General features: G+C 43.9%; 2 protein-coding genes across 9 annotated transcripts; both read right to left on the bottom strand.

Annotated features, from left to right (window-relative positions):
* Positions 1–2,856: 2,856 nt before the first annotated feature.
* On the bottom strand, positions 2,857–9,037 carry LOC115129788 (proteoglycan 4-like). Of its 2 annotated transcripts, XM_029660505.2 has the most exons (8): positions 8,635–9,037; positions 7,636–8,484; positions 7,283–7,482; positions 6,731–7,019; positions 6,482–6,588; positions 6,283–6,330; positions 6,102–6,191; positions 2,857–5,947 (listed from the first exon to the last, which is right to left on the bottom strand). In XM_029660505.2, exons 2-8 carry the CDS (start codon positions 8,461–8,463, stop codon positions 3,595–3,597), a joined length of 3,915 nt encoding a protein of 1,304 aa, XP_029516365.2. In that variant the 5' UTR covers positions 8,464–8,484; positions 8,635–9,037; the 3' UTR covers positions 2,857–3,594. The 2 variants fall into 2 exon arrangements, with proteins under 2 accessions (XP_029516365.2, XP_064874910.1); XM_065018838.1 differs by having other exon boundaries at positions 7,636–9,037.
* Positions 9,038–9,621: 584 nt separating this feature from the next.
* Positions 9,622–15,470, bottom strand: LOC115129787 (sentrin-specific protease 2-like). 7 transcript variants are annotated; one of them, XM_065018836.1, is made up of 16 exons: positions 15,056–15,470; positions 14,576–14,637; positions 14,339–14,448; positions 14,105–14,174; positions 13,887–13,950; positions 13,591–13,777; positions 13,377–13,498; positions 13,196–13,281; positions 12,977–13,104; positions 12,755–12,892; positions 12,630–12,644; positions 12,214–12,420; positions 11,204–11,283; positions 10,993–11,077; positions 10,739–10,834; positions 9,622–10,641 (listed from the first exon to the last, which is right to left on the bottom strand). In XM_065018836.1, the coding sequence occupies exons 1-16, from the start codon at positions 15,205–15,207 to the stop codon at positions 10,576–10,578; spliced, it is 1,668 nt and encodes a 555-aa protein (XP_064874908.1). In that variant the 5' UTR covers positions 15,208–15,470; the 3' UTR covers positions 9,622–10,575. The 7 variants fall into 7 exon arrangements, with proteins under 7 accessions (XP_064874908.1, XP_064874904.1, XP_064874905.1 ...); XM_065018832.1 differs by having other exon boundaries at positions 12,513–12,644; positions 15,056–15,467; XM_065018833.1 differs by having other exon boundaries at positions 12,513–12,644; positions 12,755–12,877; positions 15,056–15,464.
* Positions 15,471–16,421: the final 951 nt, after the last annotated feature.

Genomic DNA, 16,421 nt, shown 5'->3' with positions numbered 1-16,421 from the left:
CGGATGTGTACCAAATTCACCAAAAGTGGCAGTAATAAAGCCTCGCTTAAAAAAGCCAAACCTTGACCCAGATTTTTTTTTTTTTAACTATCGGCCTATATCGAATCTCCCATTCCTCTCAAAATGTTTAGAAAAAGTTGTTGCGCAGCAACTCACTGCCTTCCTGAAGACAAACAATGTATACAAAACGCTTCAGTCTGGTTTTAGACCCCATCATAGCACTGAGACTGCACTTGTGAAGGTGGTAAATGACCTTTAAATGGCGTCAAACCAAGGCTCTGCATCTGTCCTCGTGCTCCTAGACCTTAGTGCTGCTTTTGATACCATCAATCACCACATTCTTTTGGAGAGATTGAAAACCCAAATTGGTCTACACAGACAAGTTCTTGCCTGGTTTAGATCTTATCTGTCGGGAAGATATCAGTTTGTCTCTGTGTATGGTTTGTCCGATGAAAAAACAACTGTAAATTTCGGTGCTCCGCAAGGTTCCGTTTTAGGGCCACTATAGTTTTCACTATATATTTCACCTCTTGGTGATGTCATTCAGAAACGTAATGTCAACTTTCACTGGTATGTGGACGATACACAGCTGTACATTTTGATGAAACATGGTGAAGCCCCAAAATTGCCCTCCTTGGAAGCCTGTGTTTCAGACATAAGGAAGTGGATACAAATGTTTTACTTTTAAACTCAGACAAAACAGAGATGTTAGTTCTAGGTCCCAAGAAACAAAGAGATCTTCTGTTGGATCTGACAATTGATCTTCATGGTTGTACAATCATCTCAAATAAAACTGTGAAGGACCTTGGCGTTACTCTGGACCCTGATCTCTCTTTTGACGAACATATCAAGACTGTTTCAAGGACAGCTTTTTTCCATAACATTGCAAAAACCAGAAACTTTCTGTCCAAAAATAATACAGAAAAATGAATCCATGCTTTTGTCACTTCTAGATTAGACTATTGCAATGCTCTACTTTCCGGCTACCCAACCTAGATAAAGCACAAAATAAACTTCAGTTAGTGCTAAACACAGCTGCTATAATCTTGACTAGAACCCCCAAAAATTGATCATATTACTCCAGTGCTAGCCTCACTACACTGGCTTCCTGTTAAGGCGAGGGCTGATTTCAAGGTTTTACTGCTAACCTACAATGCATTACATGGGCTTGCTCCTACCTATCTTTCCGATTTGGTCCTGCCGTACATACCTACACGTAAGCTATGGTCACAAGACACAGGCCTCCTTATTGTCCCTAGAATTTCTAAACAAACAGCTGGAGGCAGGGCTTTCTCCTATAGAGCTCATTTTTTATGGAATGGTCTGCCTATCCACGTGAGAGACACAGACTCGGTCTCAACCTTTAAGTCTTTATTGAAGACTCATCTCTTCAGTAGGTCCTATGATTGAGTGTAGTCTGACCCAGGGGTGTGTAGGTGAACGGAAAGGTACTGGAGCGACGATCCGTCCTTGCTGTCTCTGCCTAGCCGGTTCCCCTCTCTCCACTGGAATTCTCGGCATCTAACCCTATTATAGGGGCTGAGTCACTGGCTTACTGGTACTCTTCCATGCCGTCCCTAAGATCTGTGCGTCACTTGAGTGGGTTGAGTCACTGACATGATCTTCCTGTCTGGGTTGACACCACCCTCGGCTTCGTGCCGTGGGGGAGATCTTTGTAAGCTATACTCAGCCTTGTCTCAGGGTAGTAAGTGGTGTGGGGGCTGTGCCTTGGCAAAGTGGGTGGGGTTATATCCTGCCTGATTGGCCGGGTCTAGAGGTATCGTCGGACGGGGCCTCAGTGTCTCCCAACCTCTCCTGTCTCAGCCTCCAATAATTATGCTGCAATAGTTTATGTGTCGGGGGGCTAGGGTCAGTCTGTTATACCTGGAGTATTTCTCCTGTCTTATCCAGTGTCCCATGCAAATTTAAGTATGCTCCCTCTAATTATTTTTCTCTGCGGATCTGAGCCCTAGGACTATTCCTCAGGGCTACCTGGCCTGATGACTCCTTGCTGTCCCCAGTCCACCTGGTCGTGCTGCTGCTCCAGTTTCAACAGTTCTGCCTGCGGCTATGGAACCCTGACCTGTTCACCGGACGTGCTACCTCGTCACGGACCTGCTGTTTTCGACTCTCTCCCTCTACCGCACCTGCTGTCTCAAACTCTGAATGATCGGCTATGAAAAGCCAACTGACATTTACTCCCAAGGTGCTGACCAGTTGCACCCTCTACAAACACATTATTTGACCCTACTGGTCATCTATGAACATTTGAACATCTTGGCCATGTGCTGTTAAAATCTCCACCCAGCACAGTCAGAAGAGGACTGGCCACCCCTCAGAGCCTGGTTCCTTTCTAGGTTCCTGCCTTTCTAGGGAGTTTTTCCTAGCTATGGTGCTTGCTGTTTTGGGTTTTAGGCTGGGATTCTGTACAGCACTTTGTGACAATGGCTGATGTAAAAAAGGGCTTTATAAATACATTTGATTGCTTGATGATGCTGTAGGTGTTATTGAAGGTGAGAGTCAAATATTAGAAAAGGCTTTTACACCTAGATCACACCTACAGCGTCATTGCCCAAATTGGTACGCAGCATCATCTGGATGTGTGCAACCAAAAGGTCAGCATTTACCTTCTCGATTTCAACTGTTTTCCAATCTTACCCAATATACACTTCACTTATCACATTTCTAATCTACAAAAATTCGAAATGACTAACCGATTGAACAGCTTTAAATATGTGAAAAAAAAATAAGGTTGTCCCTACCCTTGATGGCACCTTGGACTAGCTCCAGGGATGTGGACCAGGCTACTGGTTCTAATGTTGTTGATGCATGAATGAGGCTTGAATCTCACTGTGGTTGTTTTTCTAGTTTCAAATATGTTTTATTATGAAGCATTGGTATCCATGTATACAATTGTACTGTTTATTCTGTGAGCTTCATTTTTACATAAGACAACAGCAATATACACAAAATTATCACAAGTATTACCACGCAATATTATTGCAAGAATGTATACATCAAAAACTGTATGAAAGGAAAAGCCTCGAGTCAAAATAAACGCTGTGGTTGTTTTCTAACGATTTATTTTCTAGTTTAAAGATTAGTGGGCAAATCTGTTTTGGTTCACAGTCTTTGCTTTTAGTGAAATTACATTTGTAAGTGTAATGAAAACAAATACCCTGAAATTAGCATGATACTATGACTGCAGGAATAACCTTTCTACAAAACACATACATTATTACATTGTACATATTACATTGTCAACAACCACAGAAGTACAACCAGAACAACTAAATACAAAATGGAATAAGACTAACAAATACACTAAATCCACAGTGGACACAATGACAAAAAAAAACACAAGAAGGTTGCTGGGATTATGTACATATCAAATGAACAAGGTGGAGAAGACAATTGCTAAGACAAAGGCCTGGTATGTACAATTACAGTAAAACCAATACAGAAGAAGACAAGAGGCAGACTATTCCCCACCCCTTAGGTTAGGGTTATACCCTTCCACAAAAAAATAAAAATATTCCTGAGACGTCAGGTTGTGAAGTTTGTCATTTTGATAAGTAACATGCGTCTACCTACCTATCCATCCTCTTCGGCAGATTTAACATCTAATGGAGCACATTTGGCCGCTACCTCAGCCAGGCACTCCAGGCTTTTCCGGGTGTGACTACATACGTCTGCCGGTATCCTCCTGTTAACAACTATTCTGATCACTCGCGGGGCTTGTTTGTTTGTGTCAATTATTTCAGGTGTTGCAGCAGGTTCAGGGTCCTGGTTTGGGTCGTGTACTTGAAGCATTGAAACAGATTCGTTTGCCCTCATCCTAGTGTCAACTATTCTTATTACCCGGGTCTGAAAGTCACTCATTTTGTACCTTTTAGCAAGTTCTATGTCTGTGCAGCTTCTTTTGGGCACGGAAGCGCTTTCCTTGTCTGTGTTGGTTACCTGAATGTGTTCCTTTATCGTTTCCATTATCTGAGACGTTTGAGCAAGTTCTGCTTTTGTTTCATTTGCTTGAGGCCTTCGAACAGGTTCTTTGTCAGTCCTCTCTGCCGTTGAAGTGGTTTCCATGATGGTCCTGCCTAACTTACCAGGTTCCATGTCCGTGCAGCTTAATTGGGGCATTTGAACGAGTCCCTCCATTGACCCCCCACTCAGTCTTTGAACAGGTTCATTGTTCATCTCACGTATTTGGGGCATTTCAGCAGCACTACAGCTTTCCATCCTATTGACAATAATTTTTATTTCCCGGGTAAGAGCAGGTTCTTTGCCTGTTTTGCTTATTTTATGCATTGAAGGGGTTTCCTTGCTTGTGTTGATCACTTGAGCAAGTTCTTTCCTTGGCCTGCCTCTTTTGCGCTTTGAAATTAATTCCATTTGATCTAGTTCTTCAGGTGTCTTTGCAGGTGCTTTATTTCTCTGATTTACTTTAGCCTTTCCAGTGAGTTTTTGGGGTTCAGCGGGTTCTTTATTTATTTCCCGTCCTTCGACACGTTGCTGATTCATTTCACCAACTTGAGGCATTAGACCGGCTTCTGTGTCTAAGTCGGTTTCTTGAGACATTTCAATTGGTCCCTTCCTTGTCCGCCCTCTTTTAGATGTTGCAGCAGGTGCCATGCGTGTGTCCATTTTCTGAAGCATTTCGGAGGGTTCCTCGTTGGTTTGGGTTATTCTGGGCATTTGAGTTAGTTCTTGGTTGGATACTTGGGGAACTTGTCTGGGTCTCTTCCTTGATCTCATGCTACTGGGCATTAAAGTGGTGTCCGCGTTTACCTCGCTTACCGGAATGGGTTTCATGCAAGTGTCGGTTAATAGTGGAATTTGAACAAATCCCTTCTTTGGCCTCCCATTCTTGGCCTGTACAACTGATTCTTTGTTTATCTCAGCAAGTTTAATGTCTGGATTGCTTACTTGAATGGGTTTGTTTTGTGTGTCAGTTACCTGGGGCGTTTGGACAGGTTTCTTCCTTGGACTTCTGAGCTTGTGAGCAGGTTCCAAGTGTGTGTCGGTTATTTGTGGACTTTGAGTGTGTTCTATGTTTGTTTTACTTACTTGAGCAAGTTCCTTCCTTGGCCTGCCTCTTTTGGGCATTATAATTTGTTCCATGTTTGTCTCGCTCATTACAGACATTTGAGCAAGTTCTTTCCTTGGCCTGCCTCTTTTAGGAATCTTCATTTGTTCCATGCATGTCCCGCTCATTACAGACATTTGAGCAAGTTCCTTCCTTGGCCTGCCTCTTTTGGGCATTTTAATTTGTTCCATGTTTGTCTCGCTCATTACAGACATTTGAGCAGGTTGTACATTTGTCTCACTTATATGAGCATGTTTCTTGTTTGTATCGCTCAATTGAACGGGTTCCACGTGTGTGTTGTCTACTTGAGACGTTTGAACGGGTTCCACGTGTGTGTTGTCTACTTGAGACGTTTGAACGAGTTCCACGTGTGTGTTGTCTACTTGAGACGTTTGAACGACTTCCACGTGTGTGTTGTCTACTTGAGACGTTTGAACGACTTCCACGTGTGTGTTGTCTACTTGAGACGTTTGAACGACTTCCACGTGTGTGTTGTCTACTTGAGACGTTTGAACGACTTCCACGTGTGTGTTGTCTACTTGAGACGTTTGAACGAGTTCCACGTGTGTGTTGTCTACTTGAGACGTTTGAACGACTTCCACGTGTGTGTTGTCTACTTGAGACGTTTGAACGACTTCCACGTGTGTGTTGTCTACTTGAGACGTTTGAACGACTTCCATGTTTACCTTACTTATATGAGAAGTCTCCGTGTCTGAACGGTGCGCGCCAGTTGCGTTTACTACTGGAGGCGATTGAGCAGGTTTCTTTTTTGTCATCTTCCTTCTCTTGGGGTTTTGAACAGGTTTTTCCTTTGCCTCCCTTTTGTCCTCACTGTTCTTCGTCCATCGACTCAATGTAGGTCTGTGAAGGCATGAGAGGGACAGGAAGACACGAGTAGGTTATAGCCTTGAGATAAGAGCAAATGGTTGAAGTGAAAACCTGTATACACAGGTCCTCAACCGAAATTCAGTTAGATTGCTACAGCTCCGTAGAGGATCACTTCTCTATAACTTACTTCTGGACTTTGTGGTAACCATGTTCTTTGATCAAATTCTGGTACTCCCGGGAGTCAGGCCTCTGAGTAGGGCCTTGGTAGTCGTCGCTCCTGCAGTGGACACGAGAGGAGAAAGGTCAGGTGGCACAAGGAGAGAGGGATCATCATCAAACACAAACACATCAAAAACACAGACTCTCACCTGGAGCGAGATCTGGAGTCAGGTCTGGAACTCCGATCGGACGAGGACCTAAAGGCACATAGATAAATAGATGAGAATCTCATAATTAGCTCCAGTTAATCCCACCTTTCTGTGCGAGGTAGTTTTATGGACAGACTTTGTGGTTACCAAAAGAGTAGCTACGGACTGCTAACCCCTCCCTCCAGGAAATGGTTCTTACCCGTCTCTGGAGTGGGATTGGTCTGAGAACAGGTTCAGAGAGTGGGTCGGAGAGGAACTGGGATACTCTTCAGAACAACTCTCATCCTCAGATCTACAAAAGGAGTCCTGCAGGGACCACAAATGAATAAGAGCCACACCAGAACAAACCAAGGGGAAATTATTTTCAAAAATCATTTAATACAGACACCAAGAGACATACAAAAGTAAACAAACAGAATACTTTTTCTGCTGAGGGAATAGAACTTACCCCAGGTTCCTCCACCACCACCACCCCCCCCTCTGTCCGGTCCTGCTGAGGTGGATCAAAGCCGGTTGCCAGCCTCTCTGCGTGTCTCCTGGTAGAGGCAGCACCGGGACACACCCCCAGGGCACTGAGGGCTTTCAACACGCTGAGAGGACAGCCCTGTTTCCAGAACTCGACCCCCAGAGAGGCCTGGATGAAGTTGCACTTCTGCATGGAGGTGTAGAGGACGATGGCCAGGATAAGCCCCGCCCTCTGGCTGACCATATCACCTGCCGCCTCTTCTGTCCTCGGGCTTCAAAAGAGATCAATGGAGAACATGTTACAACCAATTTATGCTTTCATGCACACAGAGAGCAAGTCATTAATAATGAACAGCAGTCACATAATTCAGCCCTGTGGAACCCTGTTTTCAAGTACAAAACAGAATTTTAAATGTACATAAAAAAAAAACTTAAAAAAAAACTGTTGTGACCCCCATACAATATAAAACGCTTTGATCATCTGGAAAAGTGCCTACAATCAATTATTATTAATTGATTAGCTCTGATCTCTCACCGTTTAATTTCCCTTGCTCCCATCATAACCTGTGTCCCGATGGTGTTGGGTTTGGGGAACATGGCCCTAAGACAGGCCAGGGTCATAGGGGCCTTTTCTTCCCCCCACGCTAGAACCGCGTCCCAGGAAAATCCACTCACACTCGCCTCAGTCAGCGGCTGACGCAACGGCCCACGTTGGTCCTTCATCAATACCTTACTCTGGTAAATCAGACAAATGGATCAATCATACATTTCTTTGCCAAACACATCGTCAACAACGACACACTCACACCCGATGAGCCATAAACTGCCGGTAGCCTATAAACAAATACATTCTTTAAATGAATTATGTTATGTTAAAACAACAATTACCTCCTGGGCGATGACCTCGGCGAGGAAAATAGTCATGGCTTCCCTAGCTTTGGTCTTCATCAGGGACCTGAAGGCCTTCAGGTGCTGGTGGCTGTGCATGTAATGCAGGGCCTTGGCATGAGGGCCAAACCCATAGGTCTGCTTAGTCTTGGAGAAAGGGAGCTTCTTCTTCTTGGGCCTTATACCTTCGTCAACGGGGAACGGAGACTGGAGTGTGGAGCATGTTGTAGGTTGGGGAGCCTTCGGACGTCTTTTTGTTGTCCGCTCTCCAAAGGAGAACAGAGAACTGATCTGATTTGAAGTTTGACTTGATAATGTGGAGGAATTGACTTGATTTGAAGGTGTTGAAGAGGAGTGTGTGGTTGTGGCTATGGGCGTTTGAGGTCGTCTGATGGCCGTTGAATGGGATTCTGGGGAACGAGATGTCAAGGTGGTCCATTTCTCCCCGTCCCACTGACGAACTGGCCTCCGTTTGTTTTTTTTAGAAGCAATGCACTCGTCTATGGATAACGAGGATGGGTTGGTTATAATTGGAGTTTGATTGGATAATGTTGTGGATGAGCTAGGTATTTCGGCACAGGGCTTTCGATGTCTGCCAACTTTTGTTGGCAAATCTGACCAAGTCCAAAGCTTCCCATCCTGCTTGGTTTTCCTTCTGAGCACACCAAGACAGACCCAGCAGAGGAAGGATGAGTCATCAGGAGTGATGTCAAAGACTAGCTGGAAGGTCTTGGGGCTGGTCAGCGTGGTGACTTTCCTCCTGTTGTAACCCTTGGGCCCCCTCACAAACCTCACCCCACAAATGCAACACGTCTCTGACTGAGACATTGTGGTGGAAATGTCAGAGTGCTTTAAAAGAAAAGGGACAAAAAAGGGCTGATGGCTGTTAATCGAAGAATGATAACATATTAATAAATCTCACATTGCAATTGTTAAACAATTCTCCTGTGGGAGAGCAGATAAAATGTATGTATGGTTTTAGAAACAAAGCAGACTCACAGCGGATCCTTCCAGTGGGACGCTACCATCCAGAAAAAGCCCCGGTGTAAGTACTTTTCTCACATTAATCGACCGTGATTTTCAAAAACATTAAGCGGGGCACGCCCTGGTTAAAAAGACATCTTCCTTTGGCTAATTAATGAAAATATCGTAAAGGGATAAATATGATAACATTTTCACTTCCCGCCAGCTACATGCCAAATATTGCAAACAAACTACACTACCACAGAACAACGAATTTGCACTGGAGATCACACAAATACGGTCATATAAAATGACGGCCCTTTGTAAGGTATATCAAACATAGATTAAGGCAAATACATTACATTTCAAACTACTTTAAGCAAGATCACTCTTGAAAGTAATATTGCGTAGAAGTCGGTCTGTTTCGATGGTCCAATTTTTGTGCAGTCACGCATGCGCCGGGCTTCTCCCTCATACAAGAAAAATGGTTGACTAGACGCCAAGTCACAATACTGCCACCTGTAGGTTTGGAGTATAATGAAACATAGCTCTTGTATACATCTTCCATAAACAAAGGATATCCACACACTAAGACAGAAATGCCACTCACACTCATAAATGACATGCCAGTGATTAGTCAATAACACAAGCAGATCCATTTCTTTCCTTCTGAACTTTATTACATACAAAAATATGACTGAGGTTGTCAGCACGGCTCTATGCACGCATGAATAATAGCAGCAGAAATACACAATGTAATACGCAGTGTAATGACCAGTGCATAAGCAGTACTAGCCTGGTCCCAGATCTGTACGCGCTTTAGCCAACTTCTTTTACCGTCCCATACATGTTAGCTACAGGGTTACCATCACACTGAACACCACAGGGGAGTAAGCTAAAGCATATACAGATTTTTGGCCAAGGGCCAATTGGAAATGGAACCCTATATAATGCACCACTTTAAGTCATAGGGAGCAATTTCGGAGGCACACCCAATCTAAAGCAGTACAGACTCATTAGAAATTCTTCTCTACATGCCTTTAATGAAAACTCATACAATCCAATAGAACTGCTATAAAGTTCATGGCAAAAACGTCTACACGGATGCGGTTACTGCTGGATTAAATTATATACATGCCATAAAAGAAAAGCCTTCCGCATCAAATAAATAAACTATTGTTACACATTTAGGATTTAAATGATTTGTCCCCATCTGTTAGTGGTGGTGAGGGATTAAGATGGGGTCCTGCTCTGCTAGAGATGGCACACCTCACACTCCGGTCTCTTTTCCAGTCCAGCCAAAATGAAAGCAGCTAAACTCCGCTACGCGCACCAAAACATTTGTCAAAAAATATCTATTTACATAAATAAACGCACACATGCAGCCTTCTTGTGTCTGCCTTCGATGACGATTCAACCATAAATTAAGACATTCAATAACACTCATAACATATGCCTCAGTTGTCACTCCACTTTCTACTAGTCATAAAAATAAAGTACCTAATATAGACATATATACACACACAAAACATTTACAAAACACTCTGGTTTCACACAGAAAGCTTGTTCCAAGTTTAAGATAGCATCTACAACAGCAGGGATTTAAGTGTGTAACTGCTTCCCCATCTAGTGTTTTCTAGAAGTATGACAGAGACCCTCTCTGGAGTCCAAGGCACTTCAGGATGTATCTGAACACACAATCAATTCCAAACCATTCCTTTGTAACCTCTATTCTTCAGAGCACCCACCCTGTCTTCACTACCAGGACTGCACTTCTACCCACTGATAGAGGGTAAGAGGTCCTTCTGTGGTCCATAGCTTTGGTCCTTTAAGTCTTTTTCATTTATTGCTTTTGTGACTCTTAGTTGTCCTTCCTGTTGTAGTTTGGAGGCTGTGTAGTAGTCATGTCTGATGTCGTTGTTTGTTAGCATTTCTGTTGTAATAGATGTTCTGCAGCTGAAATGTCTTTTTATGTAGTCAGTACAGAAGCCTCTGGTTGAGAATCTCCCAGATCATCAGCTTCCTGAACAGGGGCATGTGACACTGAGAAGAGCGAGTGAGAGACATCAGTGCGTGAGTGAAAAAGAGATTGTATGAGTGTACACCGAGTGAGTATGATAGCCTGCGATGGCCTATGTACCTGTCGGAAGTTGAGAGGCCGCCCCTGGGCGATATAGTCAGCATATTTACAGGCAAACACTCCACAATCACTGCCATTCTTCTGTTGAGGGATCTCCTACACACACACACACACACACAGGATCCTGGTGAAAAGCAAATCACTAGAGAACGGATGCTATTTCTGACAGCCCTAGACGCACTCTGTGTATACATTCAAGACAAAATAAGAACAACAAAGATGATTAGATATGCATTTCTGTCTGGGTAATTTACGCTGGCCCTCAAGCTGCCCACTGTCCACTTGCACGTGTCCAGATCTTGGTTCTTCCTGGCCTTGTGCTCCTCTCTCAGGTACAGCCTGGACAGGGTTGGACGAACCAAATACATTACAGGATTACAGAATGAAATTACAAAAAAGATGGTCATCAGATTACAGGTACTTTTGTCAAACCAAATGATTACTGGAAGGGGACTGAGGACTCACAGTAAGAGGCTGCAGATGTCGTCATGTCTCTGTCCCATAGAGTCATAGGACCTCACGGTCCTGGAGTTAAAGTTTATCACCTAGAGAAAGAAATAAACAAAGTCCACAGGTATCTACAAATGACCACAGAGAAGTACCAGTGGACTTTCTAAAGCAGTGGTCACCAACCTTTGAGTAACAATCACTTTGACTCAAAATGCAAGCCAAGATCAACCACTCAGATTTTTTTTTTAAAAACAGGACTTAAACATAAGCCTATGCAACATTAACCAATTAAAAACAATTATGTAGCAATGAGGGTTGTGCTATAGTAGGCTATATTGGCTATGCTTGAATTGCTCTGCCAATGTTCTTCAGATTGTTTTAAAACAATGATAATTGAAAAATCATCATATCTACTCACGACCTCTCATGCTGTAAACACAGTCCTGTTCAAAGTGAATGGCACAGATCCATATACAGCAATGGTCTATTTGCATATAGGCCTACTGCATTGCTGATTGGTTATGCCGCACCAGTCTGTAGAGTATGGGCTGAGTCGTGCGTGTCAATGCAATAGAAACCTACTACGACGCTTTCTGCCTACAACAAAATCACTTTAATAGTTAGTTTTATTTCAGTATGTTGCATTGAAAGTGGCTAGTATTGCATTGATTCAATCACAATTCCCACAGTAAAGGGAACTGTTGATAGTGTAAACTCTAGAAAGTTGAGTGATGCTCAATCTTGTGCTTCTCTGTGCAGGCTGATATTTCAGGGTGCAGCTTAGAGGGAGCATTGCCTATAGGTGCACTTGATTTGCTCAATGGGCCTGCCGGGTAGGCGGAGATCTCTCTTCAAACAAATGAAATGGTTCAAAATGGGAACACAGCCTTCCCAGTATAGGGCTGCTTAATCAAGTGCAGAAATGTTTGGTGATTGACTAGGAAATCGACCAGTCAGCCGTGATTAACCGGTTGGTGACCACTGTTCTAAAGTGAATGAATCCCCGTCAATCTGGGGTGATTTACAGCCAGTGACCAGTGGACTCCCAGGTGCAGCGGAACCAGGATGATGTCATACTGGAAGAGGTCCACAGCTTTGGTCCATCGCTTCACGGCGGAGTGCCCCCCTCCATGAAGTTTGGGGAAGAAGAAAGTACTGAAGGAGTAGACCTTCAGCCCTTGCCCCGCACTACTGCTATGAATCATTACTAGGGACAGGTAGAAGTTAATCACCTGAGAGACAGAGAGGGAGAGTTTTTTTTGTTAGACACACACACACACACACACACACGCAACCTCAAACTTAACAGCCAACAACCAAACACCTCATCGTTGAGCCAGCTGCCTTCCTGTAGAGAGGCCAAGTCTCTCTGTGTGATGCATAGCTTGAAGGCTGAGCTCAGGACCAGGTTAGGATCCCTCTGGGACAGGGCACGACTCACCTCCACAGCCATCTCCTACACACACAGTTTGAAATAAACAGAATGAAAACAGACCCATAGAATACGAACACTCATATGTCAACACACTACACAGACATACCATTATAGGGAAAAAGAACACTCACCTTGCTGAACCTGGGGAGCTCCTCAGCACTGTTGAGTGTGTCAGTGTGTGTTGGCTTCTCTCTGTCAACCAGGTTGAGTCTTGCTGCCACCTCTGCAGAGAGATCCAGCTCTGGCTGCTTCTGCTGGAGGGAGAGAGACTTTATAACAACATTATGATGCTTCATAGCAGCCTTATGTCTCTTCCTAGCATCCTTACTACAGTTCATAAGTGTGTGTCCTACCGTTGCATTACTGGCAGGTTGTGTATCCACAGCTGTGCTGAGAGGCTTACTGAGCCACAACTCTCCTCTCATGTCTCTGGTTTGTTTGGCTGAGGATGTATCTCTCCACATATACACACTGGGGTTGGCTGCAGATAGGAGAAGGAGAAAACATTAGCCTAGGACAACAGCTTCCAATACATGAGAAGGGGGGTGAGAGAGGCTGTGATAGTAGTCTACCTCTAAGAGGTCCTGTCTTTGGGGTCACAGATTCATAGGTTCTTCCCAAAATGGCCATTCTATGTCCATCCTTTGTAAATGTTGCCCTGTGAGGAAGCGAAGAAAACAGAGGTTTGTAAAAGCTAGCTAACCGAACCACTGGATTTAAAACTATAATCTCACACTCTCCATCACCACTCACCCCTGGGGTTTGGTGCGGGTGAAGGGCAGCGGTTGGCTCTTGCTGTATTTATCGGACACCATCTCCAGAAGCCGTCTGTAGTGCTCCTTATCACTCTCCTTCAGAGCCTGGAAACAGAACACCTGACAACTACTGACATACCTGGCGTGGAATTTAATAAAAACCAGGATCAATCACAGGGTTGATTTTAATTTCAAACTCATTCTTAACTCACCTCCTCCACTGCCAAGCACTGTCTGTGGGTGCGGTTAGGGGTGGGCGGGAGTAGGTCTGAGCTGGAGGGTCCTGTCCCAACCCCCACCCCCAGGGTAGGCCGACTGGGCAGGAGCTGGAGGGAGCGTCTCTGGGGCTCGTCTCCGTCTCTCCCTCTGTCTGGGTTCCCTGGACCCAGCACTGAGCCACTGAAAACAAGACAGAGGACACAACGTTTAAAGGAAGAACACATATGTAGAACCTTTGTGTTAAAGCCCCAGAACTGAAAGTATGCAGTAGACAGAAGAGGAGGCCTACCTGTGTTTTCTCAGAGGGGGAGAGGACCCCCCCCTCTCCCTCTGTCCTCCTACTGTTGGTTTCTCTGGAGACATGGAAAGAGGGATAAACAGGTTGAAGCAACCACTTGACCTGTCCCCTCTGCTGTTACACATACATTACACACCATGATGTTGTAATGTACAACACAGCTGTCCTCCTTCCTTATCGATCAAACAATCAGAGCCCTTGTTACTCACCCATTTTCCAGTCAGAGCTGCTCATCCATGAGGTGTGGAGTTCATCTATTCCCATCAGGCCCACGGGGCCCTACATAATAGGAGTGATTTAGGACATAGTCAGATGTGAATATTGTGCAGCTATTGCACAAACATTTTAACGTTTATATACAGGTATGTGTCTTTCAGTCAGAGCAGTGGTTTATGAGTGTGTTGTGTACGGTACTAGAACGCACCACTGGTACACATTCATACCTGGCTTGCTGTGTACTTTCTGTTTCTCTCACTGGCAGGAGACTGTGGGTCCCTCAGTCTCAGCAGCCCAGCCACCCCTGCTACAGTCTTCTTCACAAAACTAATGATGTCTATGACAATGGGAGAGTACAGTACAGATGTAGTCAGTTCAAAGCTGACTAACTAGCTAACGTTAGTTACAATGACAATTAATTATAAGAACAGTGGTTAAAAGTTATTGGTAATAAGTGACCATACCTTTTCTCCGTCTCTTGATCGCCACTGGTTCACTCTGGCTAACATTTCCTGAAACATGAATGCTGTAACAGAATGTAAACACGTTTACTCAACAACAATGAACAGTAACTACCTGACAATAACTAGCCAGATAGTAAAGTTACATTTGTTAGCAAGTTAGCTACAGTAAGTTTGTTACATTTATTCATTTCTACAGTACCTTGCTTTTTGGTACGTTAGGAAAGTTAGCTAATGTCTGGTAAGTGGCGCGAGGAAAGCGTTAGCTCGCCTTATTTATTTTTGAAACAAGCAGCTTACACCAACTGGAATGAATGAAAATTGTTGCTAATAATTAGCTAGCTAGGTTAGCAAACTTGGGTGACATGTTAGCGGTTAGCAAGTTGACTGGCTAGCGTTTGCCAGCTAGCTTACTACCGCGTTACATAAACAGCTACACAGAATACACTAGCACCGAAGACAGTACATGTGCCAGTCACCGACCTCTGGTAGTTCCTTTTGGTTGGCCTGGCGTTGCTATCCTGCCGTTGCGAGTCTCTCTCCCCGCCAACGTTCAAACCAGGCCAACCGGAATGTTTTTGCCCGGTTATAGGCTCGAAAAGCGACGATAGTCCGTCAACTACCCATCCGTACATCACAGACAGATACGAGAGAATGGAAACTTCCTCGTACGGTCGGGCCAGGACTAACTGCGGGTTAAAATGCAAACTCAGTGGGCACGAATGTTCTACCTGCGCCAAACCACCATTCGCCTTCTATCTAGCACAGTTAGCCTAGCATTTAGCTTCGTGTTGAAATGACTGACGTGAATGTACACAAATGTGAAGACCGTAAACCGTAGGGGTAAAACGTCAGACTTCCTCGTCCGGTCTACTTGGATATGTTACTCTTATGCCGCGTTCCCTTACTAGTTGAAACTACGAAAGTCGGAAATGTATGACTTGCTAAGCGGTTGACATCGGCACTTGAATAAATACAATCAGTTAGCAAACATTTCGGAGTTTCCTAGTTCCGACTAGTATTTGAACGCAGCATTAGACTGGATACTGTGGCATGTAAACACATCGTAGCCAGTTTTTCACTGTCTAAGTGCTCCGTTTTGCATATCATAGGTGTTGTGTGATTATGTTTTCGTTGGATTTTCAAACAAATTACTTCAAAAAAGTAGGCTACCTGCGCAGTTCGATCCACCACAATTGATTTAGCTGATACTCTGTACTGGACCGTAAAGCCTAATGGCTATTTTCACCCCAAATTTAGTCAAGTTTCTGTTTAGAATTTCGGCCATTTGTTCGTCAATTATATTTATACATGCAGCGTATCTTCTGTCATAACGTGTTGCCCTAGAAGACTAAATAAAATAGTGTTCGCCAGACTGTCTGACATCGATACAATGTATGCATTAATCTAGTTATCACCATTACATTTTTCTGTTTTGTTTAGGGACCCGGGGAGAACGCAATAACTAAAACAAATGGGAATGGTTGGTCCTGTGCAGTGTACAAATGGCATCAGTTTTAACGGTTTTAATTTAATTAAAAGCGGACAAAACGTTTCTTTGTAGACTTTAGTTCGTTTTGGGAGCATATTTGATGTGGTTAAAAAACTGTCTGCAAGCATAAGTGTCAAAGATAATACATTTGCATTTTCTCAAGAGATGCTGAAATAAAGCACACACTGAACAAAAATAATAACGCAACAATGTCAAAGATATTACCGAGTTACAGTTCATATAAGGAAGGAAACCAGTCAATTGAAATACATTTATTAGGCCCTCATCTCTGGATTTCACATGACTGGGAATACAGATATACATCTGTTGGTCACAGATAACCTTTAAAAAAAAAGT

Source organism: Oncorhynchus nerka, linkage group LG5 (genome assembly GCF_034236695.1).
Source record: "Oncorhynchus nerka isolate Pitt River linkage group LG5, Oner_Uvic_2.0, whole genome shotgun sequence".
In the NCBI taxonomy this organism is placed as follows: Eukaryota; Metazoa; Chordata; class Actinopteri; order Salmoniformes; family Salmonidae; genus Oncorhynchus; species Oncorhynchus nerka.
Note: the sequence above shows the minus strand (reverse complement) of the source record. Positions and strands in the feature narration are given on the sequence as shown.